Genomic DNA, 24,934 nt, shown 5'->3' with positions numbered 1-24,934 from the left:
ATATAACTACATACAGAAAAGAAACAAGATGACTGAGAACAAGATTTTATATATGACAAAGAATGGCAAGTCTGAGGAGTTCGATACCTCACGCCAGTCTTGTGAGAAGTTTGGTTTCTTCCCTGGTTCACGTGTCAAGACTCCAAAGGGTCCCGCAACAGTAATCGGTGTCAAAGAGAACCATCTATGGTTTCATCTAGGTATGATTGACCGACAATTGATCAGACACAACACCTTTACTAACATGATTGATTGATTGATTGAATGATACGATACAGACTCGGATAAGGGTGCATCATATTGGGACAATGCAAAGGACTATGAGACATTGGTGTTCGTATTGGATGTACAGTTGATGGATGATATAGCACCAGTGGTATGTTTGGACTTCTGATCCAGGTCATAGAGGGTCATCAATGATATACTAACTTAATAACTTTTGGGGAACATGTAAAGGAAACATCAAAACAATATAGAGTAAAGAGAGTACAGTACAAAGGTAAAGAGAGGAGGATTGTACTACAGAATGAGAATGGTCCATGTCCTTTGATCTCAATAGGCAACGTCCTACTGTTACAGGGCAAGATCAACATCGAACAAGAGAATACATTGATATCCTTGCAGAAGCTTGGCGACCTAATCATAAGATATGCAAAGCAACTCTACAAAGATGTAAGATAAGATTGATTAATTGATTGATTGATCGATTGATCGGATACTGACCCCGGGACACCGACATTTAGGAGCCACACTTTATCCAGATCATAGAGGACTATGACAAGACTGTACTCCCAACGTTGGAGACTGGTCTCATTGTAAATATCTTATTCAACAACATCTTTGCATTCGAGAAGAACCATCCGATTCAAATCTTTGACTATCTGAAGATCAGACTGGTTCACGGATGGCTCAGCGACCCAGAGAACGTCGAGGCACACAACTTGATAAGCAACCTCAGCTACAACGAGCTGGCCACAAAGATTGTGGACTTTGAGAAGAGCTTCCCTTTAATCTCATCAAAGGCCGAGAAGCAGAGTAAGTCACACATTCATTATCGCGATCAGTTTCATTCACATCACATTCTAACAATGGATGCATAACAACAAACAGTCAGAGACTTGTTGAATGGAAGCCAGTTGTCCTCTTATGGATTGGAACAGATTAGAACAAGCTTGGAGGAGGACGAGATATGTGTATTTTTTAGGAACAATCACTTCGCCACGATCACCAAGCACGATGGCAGTCTGCACATCTTGGTGACGGACATTGGCTACGAGACGGAGAGGAACATCGTGTGGGAGAAGATCATCACGTTGGACGGCGACAACATCCTGCTAAATAGCGAGTTTAAGACGAGGAAGGATGCCAACATGGACGAGGTCATTGGCAATCTGCTGGCCATTGGTTTCCAGGAGTCCCACGTGCGCGAGGCCATCGCTCACGTCAACAAGCAAGAGTCGAGCGAGGAGCCATTCGAGCTGGCGATCTCCTATTTGAACAGCAAGAACTATACCTGTTGAACTGATGACACGTGGCGCTGCTGCGCCCTGACTGACTTGTATAAACCTCCAACTACTCCCAAGTACATCAATATCATACAGCATCTCATCCCCTTTACATCCATCCATTCATTTCCATTTAATACAAGTGCCAACAGTTTGTTATATGCGGTGAGTGAGTGAATGAATGAGTAACGCAAGGATGATGATGGTGTCGTAGTTGTTTGTTGCCTTGTATTGTTCATACATAAATATATATATAAAGTAATAATGTAATCATTCCTTTCTGATCTTTGAATTGACGACCAAGAGGTTGTTGATGTTTCCGCGATCGTCCGTAACAACAGGCTTCTGAGGATCGTACTCCCAGTTGCCATCGACAATGAACTTGTACTCATACCTGCCAGGAGCGAGATAGAGCATAGTGGACAATATACTATCGCCTGCCATTACTCCACTGCTATCTGTTCGCTTCTCTTCAATTCCCAACAACAGACTGTTGCGTTGAGGAGAGGTATTCATCGAGAGCTGGTCCGTCAGTGGCACCTTCTGGTCCCACATAAAGAAGGATCCGGTCAGCTGAATAACATGGCCACTATATGGCCAAGTAAAAGAAACCGGTACTGTATCTTCATCAAACTTTTTGGAAGATACCAGTTCCTATTTATCCAGTTTCCAAGTTTGATTGAGTTAGTGAGTGGGACACTGTGATGGATCATCATTGAATCAATATACATACATTGCTAGGGTCATTAGGTGAGTCCTTCTCTTCTAATCGTTTCTCTTCACCGACTTGAGAACTCTGCTTGTTAATCGATGACGATTGTTCTTCTTGGATGTTGGTACAAATCTATTGTTGGCGCAACAACGTGTTAGTCCATCACGATCGATCAATCAATCAATCAATAGAGGGTTAACTAACTTACATTTGAGCTCTTGTAAAGGAGTAGCTTCTTCTTGAGTGCTAGCTCGACCATTGAGGTGACAACTGCCAGGGGCATCTCGCGGAGCTCGGATGGACCAGACTCTTTGAGGAAGAGTGCGAATCCATAGCGGCCATTCCTGGACAGTGGATGCACGGATCGAAGGAAGTCCTCAAACAACTTCCAGGTGTGCGGTGAGAAGTAGTCTGGATTGGGGTTCGATGGGTCCAGGCCCTCATAGCGTCCAGTCGGTGGATAGACCAGTCGGTTGGGCTTCTCTCCTTCGATTATGAGCGAGTGAGACATGGCCAGCGGGATGAGAATGAGGTCAAAGTTGTAGCAAGGTAGATCGAGCTTCTTCATTCGCTTCACGATCTGTGACTCGGTCGGCCGGAAGTAGTCGGTCTTGAGGCCTTCGAGCGCCAGCAGCAGATGCGAGTAGATCTTTTGGAAGTTCTTGGAGAGGTCGAATGATGAGCGGTTGTCCAGGCTGACTTTGGGAAAGGCCCACGATATCTGTCTGATCTGTTTGATCGAGATGAGTCCGATGGCTTGCGCGTCATACAGGTAGTTGTTGAGCTTTGTATAGCCGAGCTTGAGGAACTGCATCTTGATGCCAATCTCTGAGAATACCAGTCGTTTGTTCTCGCTCTTCTCCAGCATCTCTAGCAGTGGGAAGAACTTTGCTATTACCGAGTTGAGGTGCTGACAGTTTGTAAAGGTGATATGGTGATAGTCCTTTGGAATGGCCATTGTTGTCTTTTCAAAGTTGTTGTTGTTACTGTTGTTGTTGTTGTTATTTGACATCTTGATTAACTTGTTATGTTGGTTGTTGCTGCTGCTCATGATCTCATCGCCACCAAAGGCGAAAGAGTCAGAGCCTGGCTCTTGGAAGTCGGCGTAAGAGCTCTCCTCATCGTCCACCTCGTACATGTTGCCGCGCATCTCGGCATCCTCCTCATTGTTGAAATCCTCGTCGTCCACCTCCAGATGGTTGGGCGAGCCGCTGAACATGGCATGCTCGTTGTCAGTCGACTTCTTCTTCTCATCGACGGGCCCATTGACGCCGCCAGCGACGCTGCTGCTACACAGGTCGATCTGCTCGGTCAGGTCAGAGAGTACGTCGTCATTCGCGAACCTGTCGCAGCTGAGGTTCCGCAGGATGTTGGTGGGCGAGTTGTTGCCGCTGGTGTCCTCCGAGGACCCATTGGCGTCGTCGGCGGCCTGCTGCGACTGTGTGTCGGCCTCGTCCGATTGCGGCGGTGCGTTCAGTTTGAAGCTGTCCTTCTCAATGTCGACTTTATCGTTCTTGCCAACATTCTTTGTTTGTGCTTGTGTTTGATTGATAATTGATTGTGATGTATTGAGCATATTATGTACATATTGTTGTTGTTGCTGTTGCTGTTGTTGTTGTTGTTGCTGTTGCTGCTGTTGTTGTTGTTGTTGTTGTAATTGTTGTTGTTGTTGTTGCTGTTGTTGCTGAAGTTGTTGTTGTTGTTGTTGTTGCTGTTGTTGATGTTGTTGTTGTGGTTGTTGTTGTTGTTGTTGTTGTTGTTGTTGTTGTGACTGAGGAGCATGCTCTCGAACATTGTTATGTGATGGACTATTGAGATTGGTGAACTGTTGTTGTTGCTGCTGTTGTTGTTGTTGTTGTTGCTGTTGTTGTTGTTGTGGTTGATGCTGTTGCTGTTGTTGTTGTTGCTGCATACCATTACCCGATCCACCACCACCACCATAAGATAACTGTTGTTGCTGTTGTGGTGGAGTTGATGGTGGCATGACAGGAGATGTTGGCGCCTTGATTGTTCCGCGGAGAAGAGAGAACCATTCGTAGGAGGCAGTGGCAGAGTATTTGAGCACGTCAGAGGCGTGCGACGAGTGTATCAAGTAGACTTGGTATCGACGAAAGGTCAGCGTGTTGAGCACATTGCTAAAGTCTCGATCACCAGATATCAAGACGATACAATGAGGTGGCTTGTTATCGATGACCAGTTTGAGTATCTCCACCAATATAGCGATATCCGATGCATTGGACTTGTTTCGCGACACGTCGTGTAGGAGCACACCGCACTCTTGTAGGTTGGAGCGCAGTTCATCCTTGATCAGCTTTAGATTGGCAAAGGCTGATATATTCTTTAGTACGCCACGTTGTAGAGCGAATGATCGTATTGCATTGACCACATGTATTCCCCTCATATGTGAGGGTACCGAGCAGTTCTCCAGATCCCAGAAGACATTTACAGCTAGTTCAGGCTGCATTGTCATCTGCTTCTCTGTTACTACTTTGTTGTTGTTTCAATCTTCAACAACTATATCTATTGTATATTATATTAAATAAATATGTAATCCTATCTTTATCTTAATCTTAATCTTATCTTATTACAACAACTACTACAACTTGTTAACATAAATGTATGTATGTATATATATATATATATGAATGAATGATTGAATGAATGAATGATGTTGTAACAAGTAGTTTATAATAATGATAAATAATGAATGAATTAACGAAAGAATGATTGATTGATTGATTGATTGATTGATGAGCTGCGTCTAAAGACTCTCTATCTCTCTCTCTCTTCTTGAGAGGTATGTAGATAATGTGAATGTGAGTGAGGTAGGTAGAGTATGAGAGTGAATGATTGATTGGTTCTATGTCCCTCTTTCATTCATTCATTCATCATTCATTCATTCACATCATTATTGGTGCCACCTTGTTTGTTTGTTTGTTTGTTGATAAGGTTAGTGTGTGGGTGTATGAGAGGTGTTTGTGTGTTCTCACTCTCTCCCACTCTCGAACCCATCAACCAAGTCTGGTCACTCTCTCACTCACTCTCTCAATCAATCTTTCACACACTTGGGAAACACTCATGACCCTGTGACACACACATACACACCAACACATACACAAACAAGCAAGCATTAACAATGATCAAACAACCAATCATTCTCTCTCTTATCGACACTTATGGACTTGACTCTGTCTTGGGAATTAAAAAGAAATAAAGACAATATAATATGAATTAGGTTATTTATTGAATTGTTAGGCTGTCGAGTTTGATTCTGGTCATCTCTTGGTTTTGAATGATTGAATTCAATTCCCTGCGACCTCTCATTAGATTGTCCTTGCACTTTCTGATATTCTTTTGATGTCTACGAGTCTTTGTTCTATACCTCTGGAATTCATTTATATTATGTACATTGTTCTTTCTATTCTTTGGTTGACCAAATATTTTAATATAAGATGGACTTGATTTGAATGAATTATTACTATAGGAGTATACATTTCGATCATAATAAAAAGTATTGTCACTATGATCTTTATGTTCATCATCATCATAATTATCAACTGGCAATAAACTGGAATAATTGTATACGTCATTTTCAGACTTTGTTCTTGATTTATCAATAATAAGTCTTGACCAAAATAAATTATTATAATATTCTTCATTATCAGAGGATGAAGATATCGAAGATGTTGGAAAAGAGTATTCATAATCATATTCCGAATCATTGACAAAATTTATTTCTTCCATTATTTAGTATCTAATATTAATCTTTGGAAATAAGGTAAATATTAATTAATATGAAACAATGATTTATTTATAAATAAGAAAGAATATTTCTAACCTTAAAAAGAATATTTATTGATAAAGTGATTGATTGATGATTGATTGAGGTATGATTGGTTTGCGTTAAATAGCTATCCTAAATTTCAAGATTAACCTAAACAATCAAGAAATAAGATATATAGATCTGGATGAATATTTATTTATTTATAATATTATATTTATAAAAATGATTTTATTTATTATCTAGATCCAGAAATTGAGTTAAAAGTGAACTTCTCACTTCACCCCAGTGGTAGCTTTCATTTATCCATCACAATCAATCTTGAAACATACACTACATTCATTCATTTATTTGTTTAATTTAACTTATATATATATTTATTCATATATTATGAGTAAACAAACAGATCAACAACAGGGGAAGAAACCTGTTGTTGAAGATCATCTTAACTTTGATAATATATTCTCATTCGATTATGAAAGATGCAAGGGAGAACCAAAGCGTATTGCCTTCCTAACAAGTGGCGGTGACTCTAGTGGTATGAACCCTGCCATTCGTGCACTAGTCCGTGCCGCACTGATGAAAGGAGCAGAAGTCTACGCCATCCGTGAGGGCTACAATGGTCTTGTAAAGGGATCAATCGTCCCAGTCAACTGGGGATCAGTGGCCAGCATAATGAATCGTGTAAGTATACTAGCTTACCGTCATCTAGAGTGTCCCCCAATGGTCATCTAACAAGCATACTCCTCATCAACTCAGGGTGGCACTATCATTGGTACAGCTCGCAGTGCAGAGTTCAGAACAAAGGAGGGCAGGAAGAAGGCTGTGTTCAACTTGGTCAAGAACAAGATCAACAACTTGGTCGTGATTGGAGGTGATGGCAGTCTGACTGGCGCCAACTTGTTGCGTACAGAGTGGCTGTCACTACTCAAAGAGTTGGTCGATGAGAAGAAGGTTGATGGCGACCTCATGAGACTTGATGATCTGTCCATCGTTGGCATGGTCGGCTCTATCGACAATGACATGTGTGGCACGGACATCACCATTGGTGCCGACACTGCCTGTCACCGTATCCTCGAGTGTATCGATTCAATCCTCAGTACAGCAGAGTCCCACCAGCGTAGTTTTGTCATTGAAGTCATGGGCAGGAACTGTGGAGTATGTATATAATCATTCAATCAATCATTCAACATCGTCCACTAACCAAACACGTTAGTGGTTGGCATTGGTATCTGGTCTGGCAACTGGTGCCGACTATATATTGATCCCTGAGCATCCACCCGAAGATGGATGGGAACATGCAATGGTGGAGGGATTGGAGCATGGACGACTGTCTGGAAGAAGATGTAGTTTGGTCATTGTGGCAGAGGGTGCCATCGATAAACGTGGCAAGCCAATCACAGCGGCTCATGTGCGCCAGATGCTTGAAGATGGTGGACACGATGCACGTATCACCATTCTAGGTCATGTCCAGCGTGGAGGTACTCCATCCTATTTGGATCGATACATTGTAAGTCGTCCCATCCCGTCCTGATCGATCACATGAATGCATCACTCACACGCCACACGCCACACATAGGCAACAAGAATGGCAATTGAAGCGATCAACTACTTGTACACAAAGACAAAGGAAGAGGAGCCATCGATGATTGGAATGATTGGTAATAGGGTGGTGAGATCACCATTGATGGAGTGCGTTCGTGAGACACAGCACATTGGAAAGCTGATCCAGGAGCAGAAGTTTGACGAGGTGATCAACAGACGTGGCCATCTCTTCAGGGAGTTCACAGACATCTTTGGCATCCTGTCCAATCGTTTCCGCACCAACGCCCCCAAGAAGAACTACAACATCGCCATCCTGCACTCGGGCGGTCCCTCACCGGGCATGAACCCAGCAGTGCGTGCATTTGCTCGTATTGGTATCGACAGGGGCTATGGCGTCTACGGAGTGTTCAACGGATTCGCGGGATTGGCCAAGGGCGACGTTAAGGAGCTCACCTGGATGACGGTCAATGGCTGGGCGGTGATGGGCGGCGCCGAGCTGGGCACCAACCGATCGATCCCCAACGACTCCAACATTGAGGACATCATCAAGACGCTCGAGAAGTACAACATCAACTGCATCCTAATGTTTGGCGGCTACAATGGATACGTGGGCATCAGCTCACTATATCAGTTCCGCAAGAAGTACCCAATGCTGGAGAAGGTAGGCATGGTGTGTGCACCAGGCACCATCGCCAACAACGTGCCAGGCACAGAGATAAGCATCGGCTCGGACACATGTCTGAACAACATTCTGGACGCACTTGACAAGATCAAACAGTCGGCCGTGGCCTCTCGCCGTCTGTTTGTAGTGGAGGTCATGGGTGCGCATTGTGGTTACCTGTCGGCCATGTCGGCGCTGGCCAGTGGCGCAGAGCGCGCCTACACCATGGAGGAGGGCGTCAACATCAAAACGCTCACCGATGACCTCAAGATGTTTGTCGATCGTTTCAAGCGCGACAATCGCATCGGTCTCATTATCACGAGCGAGAACGCGTCGGCCACCTACTCCACGCACTTTATGTACTCGCTGTTCAAGGAGGAGGGCAAGCATCTGTTTGACACTCGCGAGTCCATCCTCGGACATCTGCAGCAGGGTGGAAACCCATCGTCGCGTGACCGTCTCAGCGCCACCTACCACATGTACCACTTTATCAAACTGATCGAGCAGGAGGTCACTGGCAAGAACAATCACTCGTTGGCCGGCTGCATCGGCTACCTTAACGGAGACATCCGATTCACACCAATCGATGAGATGATGAGGAACATCAACCCCAAGTATCGTCGTCCCGAGAAGCAATGGTGGCTGAGCCTGTGCGAGCTGTCGCGTCGCATGTCCGTGCGTCCACCCGAGCTGTACACTGCTGAAGAGAACAAGGAGGCTGCCCTCAACATCACCTCGCCAACCATCTACTCCACAACGATCCATCCCAATCCCAACAATCCAAACATCTCTCTCTAATACCAGTTCATTCAGTCAGTCAGTCATTCATTCAATCATCAGTGAACCATAAATCAAACAATCAATAAACACTCACACTCGCTCAATCAATCACTTTTTGATCATCCACATATCAACTATGAACAATATTATATTCCATTTCAGTCATGAGACGACAAAGACATCTCTTGGTCAAATGCATGCATACGACTTGCTGAATAACCGGATGTCTACGCATCGATGCCCTGTTTGCAATATCCACGACAACCATCGTCGTCGAGGACCTGTCCAAAATGCCACTTGTCTCCCAGATATCAGGTATATGTCGCCATGGCAATGCCCCAAGAAGTACCAGTCCTACAGGATACTGTCCTCCTTGCAACCTAATGTTAATCATTGCATCTCAAGATATTAATAAATTATTATTTATAATAATACAATGCCACGACTTTATTGTTAGTTACCGAATTTACAAAATAGTATTTTGTCCTGTGTGTTGGTGTGTTTAAATTAATGACACCCTACATAATATTTATGATCATATCACTATCAATCACTAGATCCATTTTCCAATAGCTTCTATTCAACTATTAATATGCCTAGAAAATCAAAATTGAAGAAAGAACATATATGTTACGATTCCGATAACCTATCAATCGATAATTGTTATCAATTAGGAGTTGGCTTTGACCCTTCCCGTGTCGATGATTACAAAGGAGATTGGTTGACCGAAGAATGCACGGAGGAATGTAGACCAATCCAGATAAGAAAATTTAAAATGATCAAGGTATGGGCTGATAACTGTATCACTATTTTAAACGCTGTCAAACTGGGTGTAAAGCAAATGCCAAACTCGTATTATCTTTACATGAATTATGTTCGAGGAGATTTCGAGATAGAGGATGGACCAGGCGCGTCGAAATTATTTGAGGACCAATACCTCAATTACCCATTGACAAAGGAGGATTTCAAGAAGAATTGGATCCATATGCAAGATATAGAAGACCCCTACGCTAGAATTGAACAACTAGAGAGGCAATTGGAGAATGCTGTTGTGGCTCTCTGTCACAAGCGCAAGCGCGAGGAAGACCAAGATTAAAAACAATAAATCCTCTTTGGTTGATGGAAGGACTATATCATTCTGAGAAGGAGATTTAATTAATAAATTAAATCCATATATTTATGTATATGGAACTCAATCATCTCATCAATCCATCATTCCATTGAACCGTGACTTTTTTTTGATTCAAAGTTGGCGCCCTTTTTCAAAATTTTAAGTAATAGGGTCTTTTGATTTGGCGCGAACACAGCAATACACACAATCGACAGACACTTGTAGAGATAATAGATATACATATACTTATACATTGGCAAACATTACGTACTTACTTACTTATAGGTTGTATCAAACAAATATATAAGATTGAGTGAGAGCAACAACAACAACAACAACAACTACTACAAAGGTGAACACAGCTCACTGCTCACTGCTCACTTCACTTTATCGACAACAACAACAAATATCAATACAATGTCAACAACAATGAATACTTCAAGATCGGCAAACGTAAACTCGGTTGCTGACACAAGTATCAATAATGACAGAGTATGTACCTGGCTTGCTGACCTGACTGGCTGGTTAATGGATCGCGACAACTCACTCAACTCTACTGACACGACCAATCAATCAATCAATCAATCAAACAATCAATCAACATAACGATATAACAGAGTTCGAAAAGAGTAAATACCTATACACGAAAGACGAGTTATGGAGGCAACACGGTGATCAACAAACAACAGCATTTGGTTGGTGGCAAGGCACCTCGTGACCAACAGCTCGATGACTTTGGTAGTGCCAACATACTCGCCTTTTGGAATGATGATTCAAGGCAACAACAACAAAAGAAACAAACAAGTCATAAGAAGAAGGACAATACAATCACAGACGACGATCATAGCATGTACAACAACAATAACAACAACAATGATGATAATGATGAGGGTATGTACATGATCACAAGTCACATGTTTGGTTTCCAAACACTAATGAATCATCTCAGCGACAACACATCAAGATCATAGTGATGACGACCATGATCAAGTAGTGGAGGTGGACGAGAGTATATTCGATTTCCCAGCCACACCGGCCAAGGCAAAGACACCCGCCAAGCCACAACAAAATGGAAGGACGCCCAATGGCAAGGCGGCCATCCCCGCCACCCCTTCAACCACAACGACATCAACATCCAGCACAGCTACAAAAGCATCCACCAACAACAAAACACCGGCCAAGTCACCGGCCAAAGCGAGTGTCACGCCGGCCAAGTCGCCAGCAAAGGCAGGTACCACACCGGCCAAGTCACCCGCCAAGACAGTCACAACTCCATCAAAGACTGCCGCGACCAACACATCAACACCCTCCAAGTCACCATCGTCGACACCAAAGGGTCGTGTCTGTTGCAACACTACATCTGATGTCAATGGCGTCACCAGCAGCGCTGTCAAGTTGGCGGCTGGCCCAGGTGCCACACCAAAGGCCCTCAAGCCGGCCATCAAGAGCAAGGGCCCAGAGTACCCCAAGTCGCCAGACACAGCCAAATCCTTCAGCATGGCAGACCCCGCTGACGATCCCATCCCCTTCCAACTCCAACAGCAGCAGCAACAACAGGCCAAGAACGTATCGTGGAACAACAAGGACGAGGTCGAGTTGTTTAGAAAGGACGAGATCGCGGCCAAGGCCAAGCTGGAGCAGGAGCGCAAGGAAGCCCGCGAGGTGCTCGAGCGTGAGAAGCAACGAAAGATGGAGCGTGAGCAAGCCGCCAGGGAGGATCGTGAGAGGCTGGAGCGCGAAGAACGCGAGCGCATGGAACTGGAGGAACAGGAGCAGGAGCGTCTGGAGTTGGAGCGCGTCAATGCACAGAAGCAGCGCAGAAAGGAGAAGCTGGAGCGAGAGAAGCTGGAGCTTGCCCGAAAGGCACAAGAGGCACTGGAGGAGCGTGAGCGCGAGCTCTCCTCAGAGATGAATCAGAGACTCAACCAACACATCAAGCGTGGCGTGGACGCCACTGAGACCACCGACACAGAGATGGACGACGACACTGCCTATCAGAGACAGATTGAGAACCTGCTCGCCAACAAGAAGGCCGACAATGACAAGGTCAACAAGTTGATGCAGATGAACGCCCGCGAGAAGGAGCTCATCTTACAGAGGAAGCAAGAGGCCAAGGCTCAGGCCGAAGCCAAGGTACTGGCCCAAAGACAGAGACAGCTCGACATGGAGGCTGAGATGGAGCAACAGAGACTGAACAAGGAGGCCGAGCTGGAGCAACAGAGACTCAACAAGGAAACCGAGGCTGCCGAGCGCAAGATGATGTTGCAACTCGAGCAACAAGAGCTGGAGCTACAACAAAAGAGACAGGCTGCCGAGGAGACGGCCGCCGCCGCCGCTGCATCTGCCACAAAGAAGGTCCAAGCCGCTGCCATCGAGACCAAGAAGGCCTTGAGCAAAGAAAGCCAGAAGGCAAAGAAGCAGCTGTTTGAGGAACAAAAGAGGCTAAAGATACTGCAGGATGCCGAGCGCGCGAGGAAGGAGCACGAGGACAGACAGAAGGAGCTGGCCACCATACATGACAAGATCAATGAGCGCGAGAAGTACGTAGTAGAGATGGCCGCCAAGATGCGTTTAGAGCGCGAAGAGCGCAAGACACGCGAGAAGGAGGAGAAGGCTCGCAAGGCCAAGCTGGAGAAGGAGCGATTGGATCGCGAGGAGAAGGAGATGCAGATGCGCCTCAAGGCCTCCCTCTCGAGCCTGCTCGCCACACCCAGCTCCATCATGATGGATGTGCCAAGTACACCACTGGGCGCCACCAACGGTCGTCTTCAGACTCCAAGCGTATCTGTATCTTCTTCAGCACGCTCAAAGTACGCCAACAACAACAACATCATCAACACTGCACAGAAGCAGCCCCAGGGTGTGATGAACACTCCACTTTTGTCGACGCCCATGCTGTCCATGTCCAGACCAGTCGAGTCCGAGGCAGACAAGAGGAAGAGATTGGCAATGTTGTTTGATGTCAAGCTGCCCAACGTACCATCGACCCCATCCACTGCCACCAAAGCCAACGCCACCGCAACCAAGAGACGTGCCGCCGCCATGGCCTCAAGCAAGCCCATCATGCCAGCCGTTCAGTTTAGCATGGACCTTCTTGGCGACGTCACCTTCCAACTGCCCAACTTCTCGCCACCCAAGGCGCTCTCATTCGACGACGAGGAGGAGATGATGGAGAACATCAACAACATGGATGAGGAGGACATGGACGACGAAGACCAACACAGAGAGGAGTCGGCAACACCTCCAAAGAACAATGCCATGTCGATGGCTGATCTGGTGCCAGGCGTGCACAAGACACCGGGCACATCTGCGCAGAAGAGACGTCTACAGCAGTCGGCCCTGAAGCTGTCCACACAGAAGAACAGTATCTACCAGTCGAGCAACAGCAGCCAGAGCACACATGGATATCCAGACGAGGAGGCCTTTGGCGACAGCGATGACAATGGCGACGAGCGATCATTTGTCAAGCTGACCGACTCTATCAACTATGCCGACCACGAGGCTGAGCCTGATGGAGACGCATCTCTCAACGACTCGGATCTGTTCAAGTCCGCCGTCAAGTACCGTCCTGCCAACATGACTAAGAAGTCGTCGACGGCTACGCCCGCCGTCAAGATGACAGTACTGGCCGATAGTCCATTGGCCACAGACACATCGGCCATGTCAACACCTGGATTCAAGTCGGAGCAGGAGGACATGCATGAGCACGAGCAGACACCTCAGAGAAAGAAGACCAATGCCAAGACCAAGAAGGCCGCCACCGTTGCACCCGCCGCCGCTTCCAAGAAGACACTGACGACCAAGGCCAGTCTCAAACCAACCAGATCATCTGCGACAATGATGGATGAGGACGATGATGAGGTCGACGAGGATGCAGCCAAGCGTCCAAAGAAGAAGGCCAAGTCCAATGCTGTGGCCGTCGCTGAGCCCTCACCAGCCAAGCAGCCACCTCCCCCATCCTCTGCCAAGAAGGTCAGCTTCCAAGAGTTGCCAGAAGTGTCACCCATCGTCACACTTAGCACCAAGAGGGCGGCTGGCAAGCCAGTGGCCATTGTACCACCAATTGCAGAAGCAGCCAAGGCGTCGGCAAAGGCAGCAGCAAAGGCAGCATCAGCATCAACATCAACGGCAACGACTCAGCAGACACAGCCATTGGTTGGAATTAATCGAACGGGACCAAAGCAGATGATATTGGCCAGTGTTCGAAACGCATTGGAGCGCAAAGAGAAGATCACCAAGCTCAACGCCATCACATCGTCCCTAAAGAAGGTGAACCAGAGCATCGCACACACCTCGAGTAAGCCAGCCATTCAAATGGATTCGTTGGAGGAGGAAGAGGACAACAACAACAACAACAACAATAATGTAAATAATAACAACGACAACACTTCATCAACATCAACAACCTCAACATCATCAACCTCAACAACATCCAAGAAGCCGTTGAGTACAAGAAGAACAAACAAGAAGGCTGCCACATCCAGAAAAGTCTCCAACAACGAGGAGGATGATGAGGAGGTTGATGGCGATGTCGCCCAACCACCGCAACCAACAATAAGCAAATCATCAGCACCATCAGCACCAGTGGCAGACTCATTCATCACACTAAACAGACCAAAGAGAACAATCACCAGGAGAAAGGTGTATTGAATTGAATAAATATATATATATATAAATATTACCTCCACTTATAAGTGTGTATGTTACCTACATTGGATGGTGGTGATGATCAGTGGGCAGTCCCACGACACCACACTACTTGATCAACTGTGTGAGTGAGTGAGAGAGTGATGGCTGGAATTCCAGGATGGCGCACTTACTCACTTACCCCATCCCTTTGTTATTGCCCTCCATTGTGTAATTATGTACCCTTCTACAACTTGGATCAAGAGCCAACCTCTTGATTGATCCAAAATCTATCTGTATTAATAATGATGAATAGGTAGAGAGATAGATAAATAACTTGAATAATATATATATAAGTATGGAAGGACAACTTGTTGATCTTGGATTTGAAGATCCATTCGTGGACGAAGCATGCGAGAATGTGGAGTTGTCAGAGGTACCTTGTCTAGGATCAAGGAAACGGAGCAATGATAATGAGTACACAAGAGGTGTAGTTAAACCATTTCATCAACAACATCAACAACATAATGAACAACCATTGAGATACCCAAAGATATCATTTCAAGCTGGAGATTATGAACAAGATGAAGGAATTGATGAGCTAATGATGGACGATCAATCATTTAATAGACAATCATGCCAACCTGATATCAAACAACAGAAAGGCAATGGCAAGCTAAACGACTCTATAGACAATGAAGATGATATGATAAATAGCATTAAGGATAAATTCAACTCTATATTAGACGGTATGTTTGGAACAATATTATCTTCAAACTAAATAGAATAGAATATTAACATGATAATAATGATAGTTGCCAAGTCCAAGTTCATGTTCTTGTCCGGGTTCTTTGGAAGACAGGATACACAAAAGTATGAATGTACTTATGCTATTGTATACACCAATGAGGAGAGGGGAAGACTGGACATCAATGATCCGATCAAGTACACTCATGATGATTGTTCAGAGTCGGACAAGTTTGTAAGTATAATTGGAAATATTTCCTTATTTAATCGATCATGGATTAACCTATATCCATCATTTCTACTATTATTAGTTGAAGGAATAAACTTATGAATGATCAATCATTCCAGAATCCAGTCCAGTGAAGTCTGTCCGTCCATGTTAATAAATCCAATCAATCAATCAATGATATAATGATCATTTTGTTGATGACTTGAATAGAGCATCCAACTCGGAAACTACTTTCTTTGTAGCTGGCAGATACTGAGCAAAGCTAGAGTTGATGTCGGCGATTTCCCATTTCTCATTGAAGATATCCTTCTTGAGGAGGAGCTGGGGAAGTGTCTCGGTCATCTTGACCTGAATGGCACTCTTGCGGCCGAGGATCGATTGCAAGTGATCGGATGAACTATCACCGCCACTGTATCCGTAGCTCACGATTGAGGTTGGCTTTCCATTCCACTCGGTGAAGAGATAATCCACGTGTGTCTTTAGAGCGTGTGGAACACTCTTATTGTACTCTGGCGTTACAAACACAAATCCCTCCATACCATCAATGTACTTTTGCCACTTCTTTCCATGTTCTGTCGTGTAGGCACCTTTCAAAGACATTGGTGCGACAACTATAAGAGTAAAGTCAATGGACTACGATTAGTAATGTTGCTCCCAATCTTCAACTTCATCTTCAACAACAACATACTCTCATCGTATGGAGGCAACATCCAATCTTTCAAATCGACAATCTCCACGTTGAACTTGTCTTTGAGACCAGAGGTAGCGACGAACCAGTTTGTAATGACATGATTGATTCTATGAGTACGGACACTACCCATAATGACGGCAACCTTTTTCATCTTGCTTGCCATTTTTCTTTCTTTCTTTGTTTCTTTCTTTCTTTGTTGTATTATATATGTATACTTAAGTATATTTATAATGAATGGTGATGAAGTAGAGTGTGATAGTTCAATCAACTTCACACTTCTCGACCCTTTTGAACATCATCAGTATCATCAACAACATTTAACACAACAACAACATTGATTGTGTGTGAATGAATGAAAGAGTGGTCAACACTGCTCGAGAGTTGCTTCTGGGCTACAATGAATCTTCCTCTAGAGGCATTGTCTGATCATTCCGTTTCGAGAGAGGGAATTCCGGAAGCTTTGCCCAAGACCATTTTTGTCCTGTTTTTGCGTTAGCTTGTGTGACATGTTCTATTTATAACATATTTATCACTTTCATTATCTGTACTCCAAGAGGAACGACTACTTTTCTCTTGTTTCTCCCTTTACTGCATTCGTTGCAATCTTTTGTTGCTCATAGAGTACCTCCAGTCAAGAACTTGTCTACGAACATTGTCTTTATAGTGCGTTGTTGAGGGTAACTGTTGGTCAAGGCCTAGAGGGACCTGTAGGGGGTCGTTCAACATATGGAGGACGATGGTCTTCCAAGGTGAATCATATACTTATAAGTTGACAACTTCCAAATCAGGGCAAGTGTTGTCAATAATGCGAGTGTTAGATCACCACCATCACTGGTTTGGTGATCACACACACAATCAAACAACATTATCTCACACACACATACACACTGATCATTCAACTCACATACACAATACACACAATACACCCTCAATCAATCAAGTAATGATATCCTAATGTAATAAGGTTTGCGTGTTATTACATTGTAGACAGACTTGTCCATGGACACACTGTTTGATACCACACGCATGTTGTTTGATGTGTTGGTGTTGATGGAAGTTGGACAACCAACGTCAAGCTTGTATTAAGTAAGTGTTGGTGGTGGATGTCGGGTCACTCTCACTCACTCATTCATTCACTCAATCAATCATTCACAGACTGCCAGACTGACAGACGTACATAATATATGACCTGACCCAACTAGCAATCTTATCTAGAAGTAGTACTAAGTAGTGCGTAATGTGGTGGTTGTTGTTGATGATGACACATGCACTTGTTGTTGTTGTTGATTGATGATGACGACGTTTGATTGATTGATTGATTGATTGATTGATGGTTGGACCAACGATGATGTCTGTGTGTGTGAGTTGGGGACATCATCATCATCATCAACATCATCAACAACATCTAATAAAGAGTCAGACTACAACCAATTCAAACTCTCTCTTAAAACATTGACAACACATATATAATATAACTTCCTCCTTTAAGAGTTGTTGACATCCATTCCACTCACTCCACTCACCTCACTTTATAAACTTTATCTCTCCTCCTCTTTCTCTCAACGCAACCAACCAAACCCAACCCATCACTACTACTACTACTCTCTACCTCCATTCATACAACCAACCTACTTCTTCTTCCTCCTCCTATTAACTTAGGTTATTTATTTATTTCCTAAACCAAGAGTAAGTATCCATCTCCATGGAAACTGGAACCTGGAAACTGGAAACTGACGATCACACTCACTCATCAATTAATCAATCCAGTTTATTTATTAATATATATACTTAAAAAACAATGAAGAGTTGTACTTTGGCAACAGTTATACTGTTGCTATTGACTTTGACATTGGTAGTACGCGCTGCAAATGAGACGGCAACAACACCATCTCCAACCCCAACACCAACACCAACCCCAGCCGCATCGACAACTTCAGCCCCAGCCGAGACTACTCCTTCATCATCATCTCATCCATCATCAACATCATCAACACCCTCAACAACATCAAATACAAGCTCACATGAGCCAACTACAACCTCGTCCACCAAGCCGGACTCGACGGCTCATTCAACGACGCCAGACCACTCATCGTCGTCACCCCCAGCGACAACACCCAAGCCGTCAACGCCCACTCCCGTCAAGCCGACGATCAAACCAACCATAAAGCCAACTATCAAGCCAACGATCAAGCCAACCGTTAAGCCACTGAATGGATCGAATGTGAATGGCACGTTGGTCGGTTGCCCGCCACCTTTCAAGTCATGGTTCAACGGATCCGATGCGATTGAGCCAGCAATCGATGGTCGCAAGTTCTCCTACATCAACTGCGGCCTGCAGCCAACTCTAGTCAACTTTACCCGCGACCAAAAGATCGCCGTCATGTCACTGACCGTGGACAACTGTGTTACTAGTGACTGTCGCGCCAACTACGTCTGTGCAGAAGCCAAGATTGGTTCACGTTATCCCTTTGGCAACTTCACATGCACGGTCAAGGCGGACAATGTCCCAGGAACGGTGACCAAATGCTACGCCACCGATGGCAATCAGGGCCTTGAGAGCTCAATGTATATAATGATCGATGGTTCCAATATCACTCATCCAGTGCACTATGGTGTGATATCTAAAGGCAAGACCGTGTCAGAGACGATCAAGTCCATCCCAGGTCTGGAGCCAAGCAACAGATACAACACCTACATGATCTCATGGACACAGTATCGCATTGACTTCTATGTGAACAACGCCTCGATTGGTACCACCGCCAACCCAATCACCACCGAGAGCGTCGAGTACTTTGTGTCCAACTACGTGAATAACATGCGTCTTTTGGGCGCCGGTCCCGCCTTCCCAGCGTCCTCGCTCATCCGCGCGATCGAGATCCTTCCAGACGAGGAGAGCTGCAACAACACCGACTCGTCCGACCCATGGCACCGCCCGAACGTCCCACAGAACTTCTACAACGCAAACTGCACCAACTACCGTCCCGAGTGGATCTACAACGACACGATGCAGTCACCCTGGAGAGATATGTCCATTTCGTTCCACAGCAATCACAGCACGACCATGACACATCGTGGCTTCAACAGCTACTCGTTCGACCTGAAGGACAACACACAGATCTACTTCCAGGTCAAGAAGCCATTCGCCCGCGGCAAGTACAAGTTCCTCTCGTTCTGGATCAATGGAGGTGCGTTCGGCACGCAGGAGTTCCAGATCTGGCTGACGTCCAACCGAACAAAGGTGGGCGCTATCAACCTCAATGAGTACCTTACGGGAGGCATGCAAGTGTTCACATGGTATCGTGTGGCGATCCCTCTGGACAAGTTCCAGGTGAACCCGCCTACCACCCAATACTTTGACGGCTTCTTCATCAACGAGGTCGTGCACGAGTACACTGGCATCATCTACCTGGACGACATCAGTGTCAACAACGGCTCAACGTGTCTGGAGGACTTTGACTCGGTGTTCTCCAAGGGTGTGATGTCGGCCGAGGTCGAGAACTACAGCTACGGCTCGGTGGACTTTAACAACAAAGACGTCCTGTTCCGTGGCCGCCAGACCCTCTCCTGGGTCATCCATCCGACGTCGAGAGTGGCGCTGGGCTTCAAGAACGGAACGTCCGATCTGAACATGTTCGATGGAATCGTCTTCAACATGCTGTACGCGCCCAACCCGCTCTTCCAGTATCCCAATCAGAACGCCAACAATGACAACAACGACCCGCCTCGCCAGGTCAAGGCAAGCATCTACCTGACCGTGGAGGGCAAGCCCGTGCAGCCACTGGGTCTTGCCGAGTACATGGGCGGCACGTTCCCCGCCAACCAATGGATCGAGCTCAACATCCCATTCATTGACTTTGGTATCTGGGAGGGTGCAGAGATCGATGGCATCCAGTTTGGTTCCGACCTTGGCGAGTTCCAAGGCACCTTCTACATTGGCCGCATTGCTCAAGGACGATTTATACCGCCACCAATCAATGTCCAAGAGGATGGCGAGGAGAACTCCAATTCCGCGTCGCCACGACTGTTCCAACAACAGATGAACCTGATACCAATCCTCTTGGTTGTACTTTCAACATATCTGTTAATACTTTAATACAATATACATATAATATATAATAATATCTATCTATTTACAAGTCTATCTTGTCGTCCACCATCTTGAAGTTGGGATCGATGTCTATTGGGAGTGGAGGTAAGCCTTTGAAGATGTAAAGTGATGATTCTCGGATACCCTTGATTATTGCCAATCTGTCACCAAGTAGAGTGATACCCAACTGCTTCAAATGATCCTCATTGAGCATGTGTAATACAGTCGTATCAATCTCCTCCTCAATGAACCTATTAATAAACTTGTTCATTCCAATGTTTGTCAAGAATGATTTGATGTCTAAGATGATTGATTGATGATGGGTTAGTCATCATGAATGATTGAGTAATGATGATGGAATCATACCTCTTCTCTCTCGATCAGTGAGACAACTATCTTGTAGTTTGTCAATGTTTGTCGCCAGTATTTTTGGTTGTGGATGTGACTGTGGCTGTTGCTGTGGCTGCGGCTGCTGTGGCTGTGGCGGTTGTTGGGGTTCATTGTGATTGGCAGGACGACTGTTGATATCCTGTACCTTCTTTGCCAGTGATTCAATTGTTGATGATAGCAAGGACTCGTTGACATCAGCCTTTACCAACTTCTTTGGAGTTGTTACTACCTTTTTGTTTGGTGTTCCACTATTATTATTGTTGTTATTATTGTTGTTGTTGTTACTATCGTTGCTATTATTGTTGTTATCAATATAATGATTGCCACCTTTAAGTCTTGATTGTTGATATAATGAATCAATGTTATCAATGTTTGAGAACACTACCATCTTCCTAATGCAATGTAGACCATTTCCACCACCGAATATCACCAGCTTATCTTTGATCACACTGCTTGAATGTGCACATCGTCCGCCTGGTGTATCGGGCATTATTTTCCACCATCGCCATGTCCTCGTGTCCAGTCCAACAAAGTCATCCAATATATGTCCATCGCCTCCACCAAACACAACCATGTACGGTCCAATCATTGATGCCGTGTGTCCAGCACGTGGCTGAGGTGTCTCCGCAGGCTCCGACATTATCTGTGGCTGAGACCATTGATTCGTCTCTGTAATTGATTGATTGATGTGAGAGTGAGTGAGTGGAATGGTTCCATTATTGATCGATCACCAAAGTGAGGACCCTTACCAATATCAAACATGTGCAAGTCATTCAATCGCCTTGTTCCTGAGTGACCTCCAAAGATTAGCAATCGCTTGGAGTCGAGCGCAACCATTGTGTGACCCCAGCGCGGTGATGGTGCTTGTCCTTTGGCCTCGACCAACGCCCAGTGCATCGTACCAAGATCAAGACAATATAGATCATTGTGCAGTCTTACACCATCGCCTCCTCCAAACACATACAAGTACGTGCCCACTATTGATGCCGAGTGCTTTGAACGGCCTGATGGAATGGCGCCCTCTGTATTCTGATGTATCCATCTCTGTGTCTCTGTATCAAACGTTGCAACATCATTCAAGAATCCAGCGAATGATCCTCCACCAAACAACACCAACATCTTATTATAAGTTGTAAGTGTATGTCCATTCCTCGCAATGATCGGTTGATTCTGTTCCTGTGGTCTAATCTCCTCCCATTCCCAAGTATCTTTGATTGATTGAGTAAGTGAGTGATTGAGTGATTGAGTGAGTGATTGTTCGTTCGTTCATGTGTATGATATATAAGTTATATATACCTATATTGAACCTGTGTAGATCGTTAAGCATCTGGTTCTCATCAGTCCATCCTCCAAACATATATACATAGTCGCCAACAACATCACATTGATGTGCACATCTAGGGTAAGGCTCATTCGAGCATGTCTCTACTCTCCACATATTCTTTCTTTCTTTGTTTAGTTTAGTTAAGTTTATTATATATATATGTACATGAATAACTTGTTTCAAGATTGTAATTGAATGAATAACCCAGGTCAAGGGACCTCAAACATGGGTTGGATGCCGATCAGCTTCTTTGAAAGTTCGAACAACAGTGTGTGAGTGCGATTTTGAAGATACAAGTCCACAATGGTTTCATTCATTCAAATACTTTATGTCATACAGATAATTAGATTACAGATAATATTATATTATATGGGTTGAATAAGTCAAGCTAGCCACATGGGCTTACATATTAATGAATGATGACGATATCATATGTTTGATCAAACAAAATGAAATCGCACAACATTAATCAAGACTTGGTAACAAATATACATATTCACAATGTTGAAGATTATATAATATATATTATCATTTGCATTATGATTGGTGACCCTTGGTATAGCCCCACTCACTTATAAGTGTTGTTGGCCAAAGCAAATTAAATGACTCCTCATTCATGGTCTTTCTACAACTTCACACACGCCCATCATCCAACCAATCAATCAATCTCTTTATCCAACTATCACATGTACGAAGATTGGTAAGTGAGTGAGTGAATGCTTGAATGAATGATGACCAGTAGGGCTCCTCCACATCCATCCACATCCTCATCAATCAATATCAATCAGCATCCTTCCATCCATCCATCCTACAATCCATTTTAATTATTCTCCAACAATCCAATTCCAATCATTCATTAATTCATTCAAACTTATAAATATATTTACATAATAATAATAATATACATTAATTATGTCAACAACATTGGTTGAATATCCACGTATCACGGAGGTGTCTGGAAAGGATACAGAGGAGTTGGAGGCCAGTGAGATGGGCAAGAGAGTTGTTGATGCAATCAAGAAGAATCCAATGCAAATCATACCATTCTGTATGATGTGCAATGCCATTGATATTAAAGATCCATTCCAAGTGGTGGCCGACATCCAGAGAGATGGTCTCAAAGTTGACAAAGAAGACGTCAAAATCATCTTCGAATCAGTCGTGTAAGTCACCTCACATAATCAATCATCCCATCACACGATCACTCACACAACCAATCAATCAATAGTGGATGTATCCCAGTGATTGGATCATTGATGCAAGGTGTGTTCCAGTTGTTTTGGAAACGTGCCTCGCCTGCTGATGAGGTGACCAAGGAGGAGTTGGACAAGAAGTTGTCTGAGTTGAAGAAGGAGATCATTGGAATCATTGATTCAAAGATCAAGGACAGTGAGATCAGAATGTGGACTGATATCTGTGGCACTGTTCTGGAGAACTTGAGGGGCTCTTGTGGTGATATGAAGTCGGACCTGGCCGCACTTGTCTACAAGCTGGACCACAAAGAAGTGATCAAGGCTGACTTCTTGTCTGACATCCGAACCAAGATTGCATTGGTTCGTGACCACAGTCGAGCCCTGAAGAACTTCTGTGCCAATCCCAAGTACCTTCAATTTGTCGTCAAATTCTACGTTGAAGCATTGTTCATTGATATCTCATTGCATGGACTGATCAATGTATGTATTTGAGCAATCAGTCAATCAGTCCAACATTGGAACAATTCCAATCACTCACTAACACACACTCATACATCAAACAATCAAACATTAGGCCTTCTGGTATCAACTCAACTATGATGAGATATTCGTGTCTGGAAGGAAGCCGGACAAGTTATCACCAAATGGTGTCAAGTCCAACTCGGAGAAGTTACATGAGAAGATCATGCGTGGCCTCTCACTCATCGCCTACCACGCACACCCCGATGATGGATATGATGGCTTCTCCGAGTCTGCCCACATGTTACTCAAGAGTGATGTATTCATGTATCCGGTGCAATTGATCATGTACGACCATGACAAGGACACGGAATTCTTTCAGGAATTACCCAAGGATGGCGTTCCAGACAAGAAGATTGAGTTGCCCATCTTGCCCAATGCCTATATCATGAGGATGGATGGCAGGGACTTGTTTAGGGATGGCTCTCACAGGTTGGATAGTGTAATGGAGCGAGACGGTATGGTTGAAGCCATCTCTGGCTGCCAGGGCAACCCCTATTTATTGGTTGAGATGAGGAACTACACCATCTCCTTAGACCAACCCAGGAACATCACCCTTCGCTTCTATGGCCAGTATCACAACGACCAGAAGAATCTTGAGCTAACCGGTATGGACGGTGAGGGCCACTCGTTCAAGTATGAGTTGAACCCCACCAAGTACAAGTATGGCGCATTGAGAACTTATAAGCAGGGCCGTATATATGAAGGTTCTACTAATCAAAGGTTTGTGTTCAAGTCTGGATTTGCTGTGAGCAAGACCTTCAAGAATGTAAAGATGATGGATTTCAAGATCAGAGCAACATCATTCCACAGTCACTTGTTCTTTGTGGAGTTCATGGTTGTTCCAGATCCAGCAAACGTCGATGAGGCTGAGGTAGAAGATCAGGAGGAAGAAGAGGAGGAGGAAGAACAGGATCAGGTTCAGGAGGATGATGAGGACAATTGGGAGGAGGAGGCTGACGAGGATGAAGTGGTGAATGAGTAGGATCCAGGTATTTTAATAAATTCCAATTAATGGAAAACTTATTAAATA

General features: G+C 44.6%; 10 protein-coding genes across 10 annotated transcripts; 7 read left to right on the top strand and 3 right to left on the bottom strand.

The window, feature by feature from the left end:
- Positions 1 to 52: 52 nt before the first annotated feature.
- SAMD00019534_091720 (hypothetical protein) lies at positions 53 to 1,520 on the top strand (the record flags this gene model as incomplete). Its single annotated transcript, XM_012895586.1, has 5 exons — positions 53 to 200; positions 279 to 376; positions 457 to 672; positions 744 to 1,035; positions 1,111 to 1,520. The coding sequence occupies 5 exons, from the start codon at positions 53 to 55 to the stop codon at positions 1,518 to 1,520; spliced, it is 1,164 nt and encodes a 387-aa protein (XP_012751040.1).
- Positions 1,521 to 1,775: 255 nt separating this feature from the next.
- Positions 1,776 to 4,687, bottom strand: SAMD00019534_091710 (hypothetical protein; the record flags this gene model as incomplete). The annotated part of the gene is made up of 4 exons (XM_012895585.1): positions 1,776 to 2,159; positions 2,239 to 2,349; positions 2,426 to 3,742; positions 3,803 to 4,687. 4 exons carry the CDS (start codon positions 4,685 to 4,687, stop codon positions 1,776 to 1,778), a joined length of 2,697 nt encoding a protein of 898 aa, XP_012751039.1.
- Positions 4,688 to 6,388: 1,701 nt separating this feature from the next.
- Positions 6,389 to 9,002, top strand: SAMD00019534_091700 (hypothetical protein; the record flags this gene model as incomplete). The annotated part of the gene is made up of 4 exons (XM_012895584.1): positions 6,389 to 6,682; positions 6,758 to 7,156; positions 7,215 to 7,508; positions 7,578 to 9,002. 4 exons carry the CDS (start codon positions 6,389 to 6,391, stop codon positions 9,000 to 9,002), a joined length of 2,412 nt encoding a protein of 803 aa, XP_012751038.1.
- A 757-nt stretch (positions 9,003 to 9,759) lies between these two features.
- On the top strand, positions 9,760 to 10,077 carry SAMD00019534_091690 (hypothetical protein; the record flags this gene model as incomplete). Its single annotated transcript, XM_012895583.1, has 1 exon — positions 9,760 to 10,077. A coding segment is annotated over one exon (318 nt), but the record flags the coding sequence as incomplete, so codon positions are not given.
- Positions 10,078 to 10,524: 447 nt separating this feature from the next.
- Positions 10,525 to 14,745, top strand: SAMD00019534_091680 (hypothetical protein; the record flags this gene model as incomplete). Its single annotated transcript, XM_012895582.1, has 3 exons — positions 10,525 to 10,587; positions 10,713 to 10,986; positions 11,060 to 14,745. 3 exons carry the CDS (start codon positions 10,525 to 10,527, stop codon positions 14,743 to 14,745), a joined length of 4,023 nt encoding a protein of 1,340 aa, XP_012751036.1.
- Positions 14,746 to 15,079: 334 nt separating this feature from the next.
- On the top strand, positions 15,080 to 15,788 carry SAMD00019534_091670 (hypothetical protein; the record flags this gene model as incomplete). The annotated part of the gene is made up of 3 exons (XM_012895581.1): positions 15,080 to 15,470; positions 15,537 to 15,703; positions 15,780 to 15,788. Coding segments are annotated over 3 exons (567 nt in total), but the record flags the coding sequence as incomplete, so codon positions are not given.
- Positions 15,789 to 15,883: 95 nt separating this feature from the next.
- SAMD00019534_091660 (hypothetical protein) lies at positions 15,884 to 16,539 on the bottom strand (the record flags this gene model as incomplete). The annotated part of the gene is made up of 2 exons (XM_012895580.1): positions 15,884 to 16,308; positions 16,386 to 16,539. 2 exons carry the CDS (start codon positions 16,537 to 16,539, stop codon positions 15,884 to 15,886), a joined length of 579 nt encoding a protein of 192 aa, XP_012751034.1.
- Positions 16,540 to 18,186: 1,647 nt separating this feature from the next.
- On the top strand, positions 18,187 to 20,481 carry SAMD00019534_091650 (hypothetical protein; the record flags this gene model as incomplete). The annotated part of the gene is made up of 1 exon (XM_012895579.1): positions 18,187 to 20,481. The coding sequence occupies one exon, from the start codon at positions 18,187 to 18,189 to the stop codon at positions 20,479 to 20,481; it is 2,295 nt and encodes a 764-aa protein (XP_012751033.1).
- A 40-nt stretch (positions 20,482 to 20,521) lies between these two features.
- Positions 20,522 to 22,303, bottom strand: SAMD00019534_091640 (hypothetical protein; the record flags this gene model as incomplete). The annotated part of the gene is made up of 4 exons (XM_012895578.1): positions 20,522 to 20,775; positions 20,842 to 21,534; positions 21,615 to 22,073; positions 22,162 to 22,303. Coding segments are annotated over 4 exons (1,548 nt in total), but the record flags the coding sequence as incomplete, so codon positions are not given.
- A 798-nt stretch (positions 22,304 to 23,101) lies between these two features.
- Positions 23,102 to 24,886, top strand: SAMD00019534_091630 (hypothetical protein; the record flags this gene model as incomplete). Its single annotated transcript, XM_012895577.1, has 3 exons — positions 23,102 to 23,352; positions 23,418 to 23,862; positions 23,957 to 24,886. The coding sequence occupies 3 exons, from the start codon at positions 23,102 to 23,104 to the stop codon at positions 24,884 to 24,886; spliced, it is 1,626 nt and encodes a 541-aa protein (XP_012751031.1).
- Positions 24,887 to 24,934: the final 48 nt, after the last annotated feature.

The sequence above is a fragment of the Acytostelium subglobosum genome (assembly GCF_000787575.1).
Source record: "Acytostelium subglobosum LB1 DNA, scaffold: scaffold21, whole genome shotgun sequence".
Taxonomy (NCBI): domain Eukaryota; phylum Evosea; class Eumycetozoa; order Acytosteliales; family Acytosteliaceae; genus Acytostelium; species Acytostelium subglobosum.
This window is presented reverse-complemented; position numbering and strand designations above follow the sequence as displayed.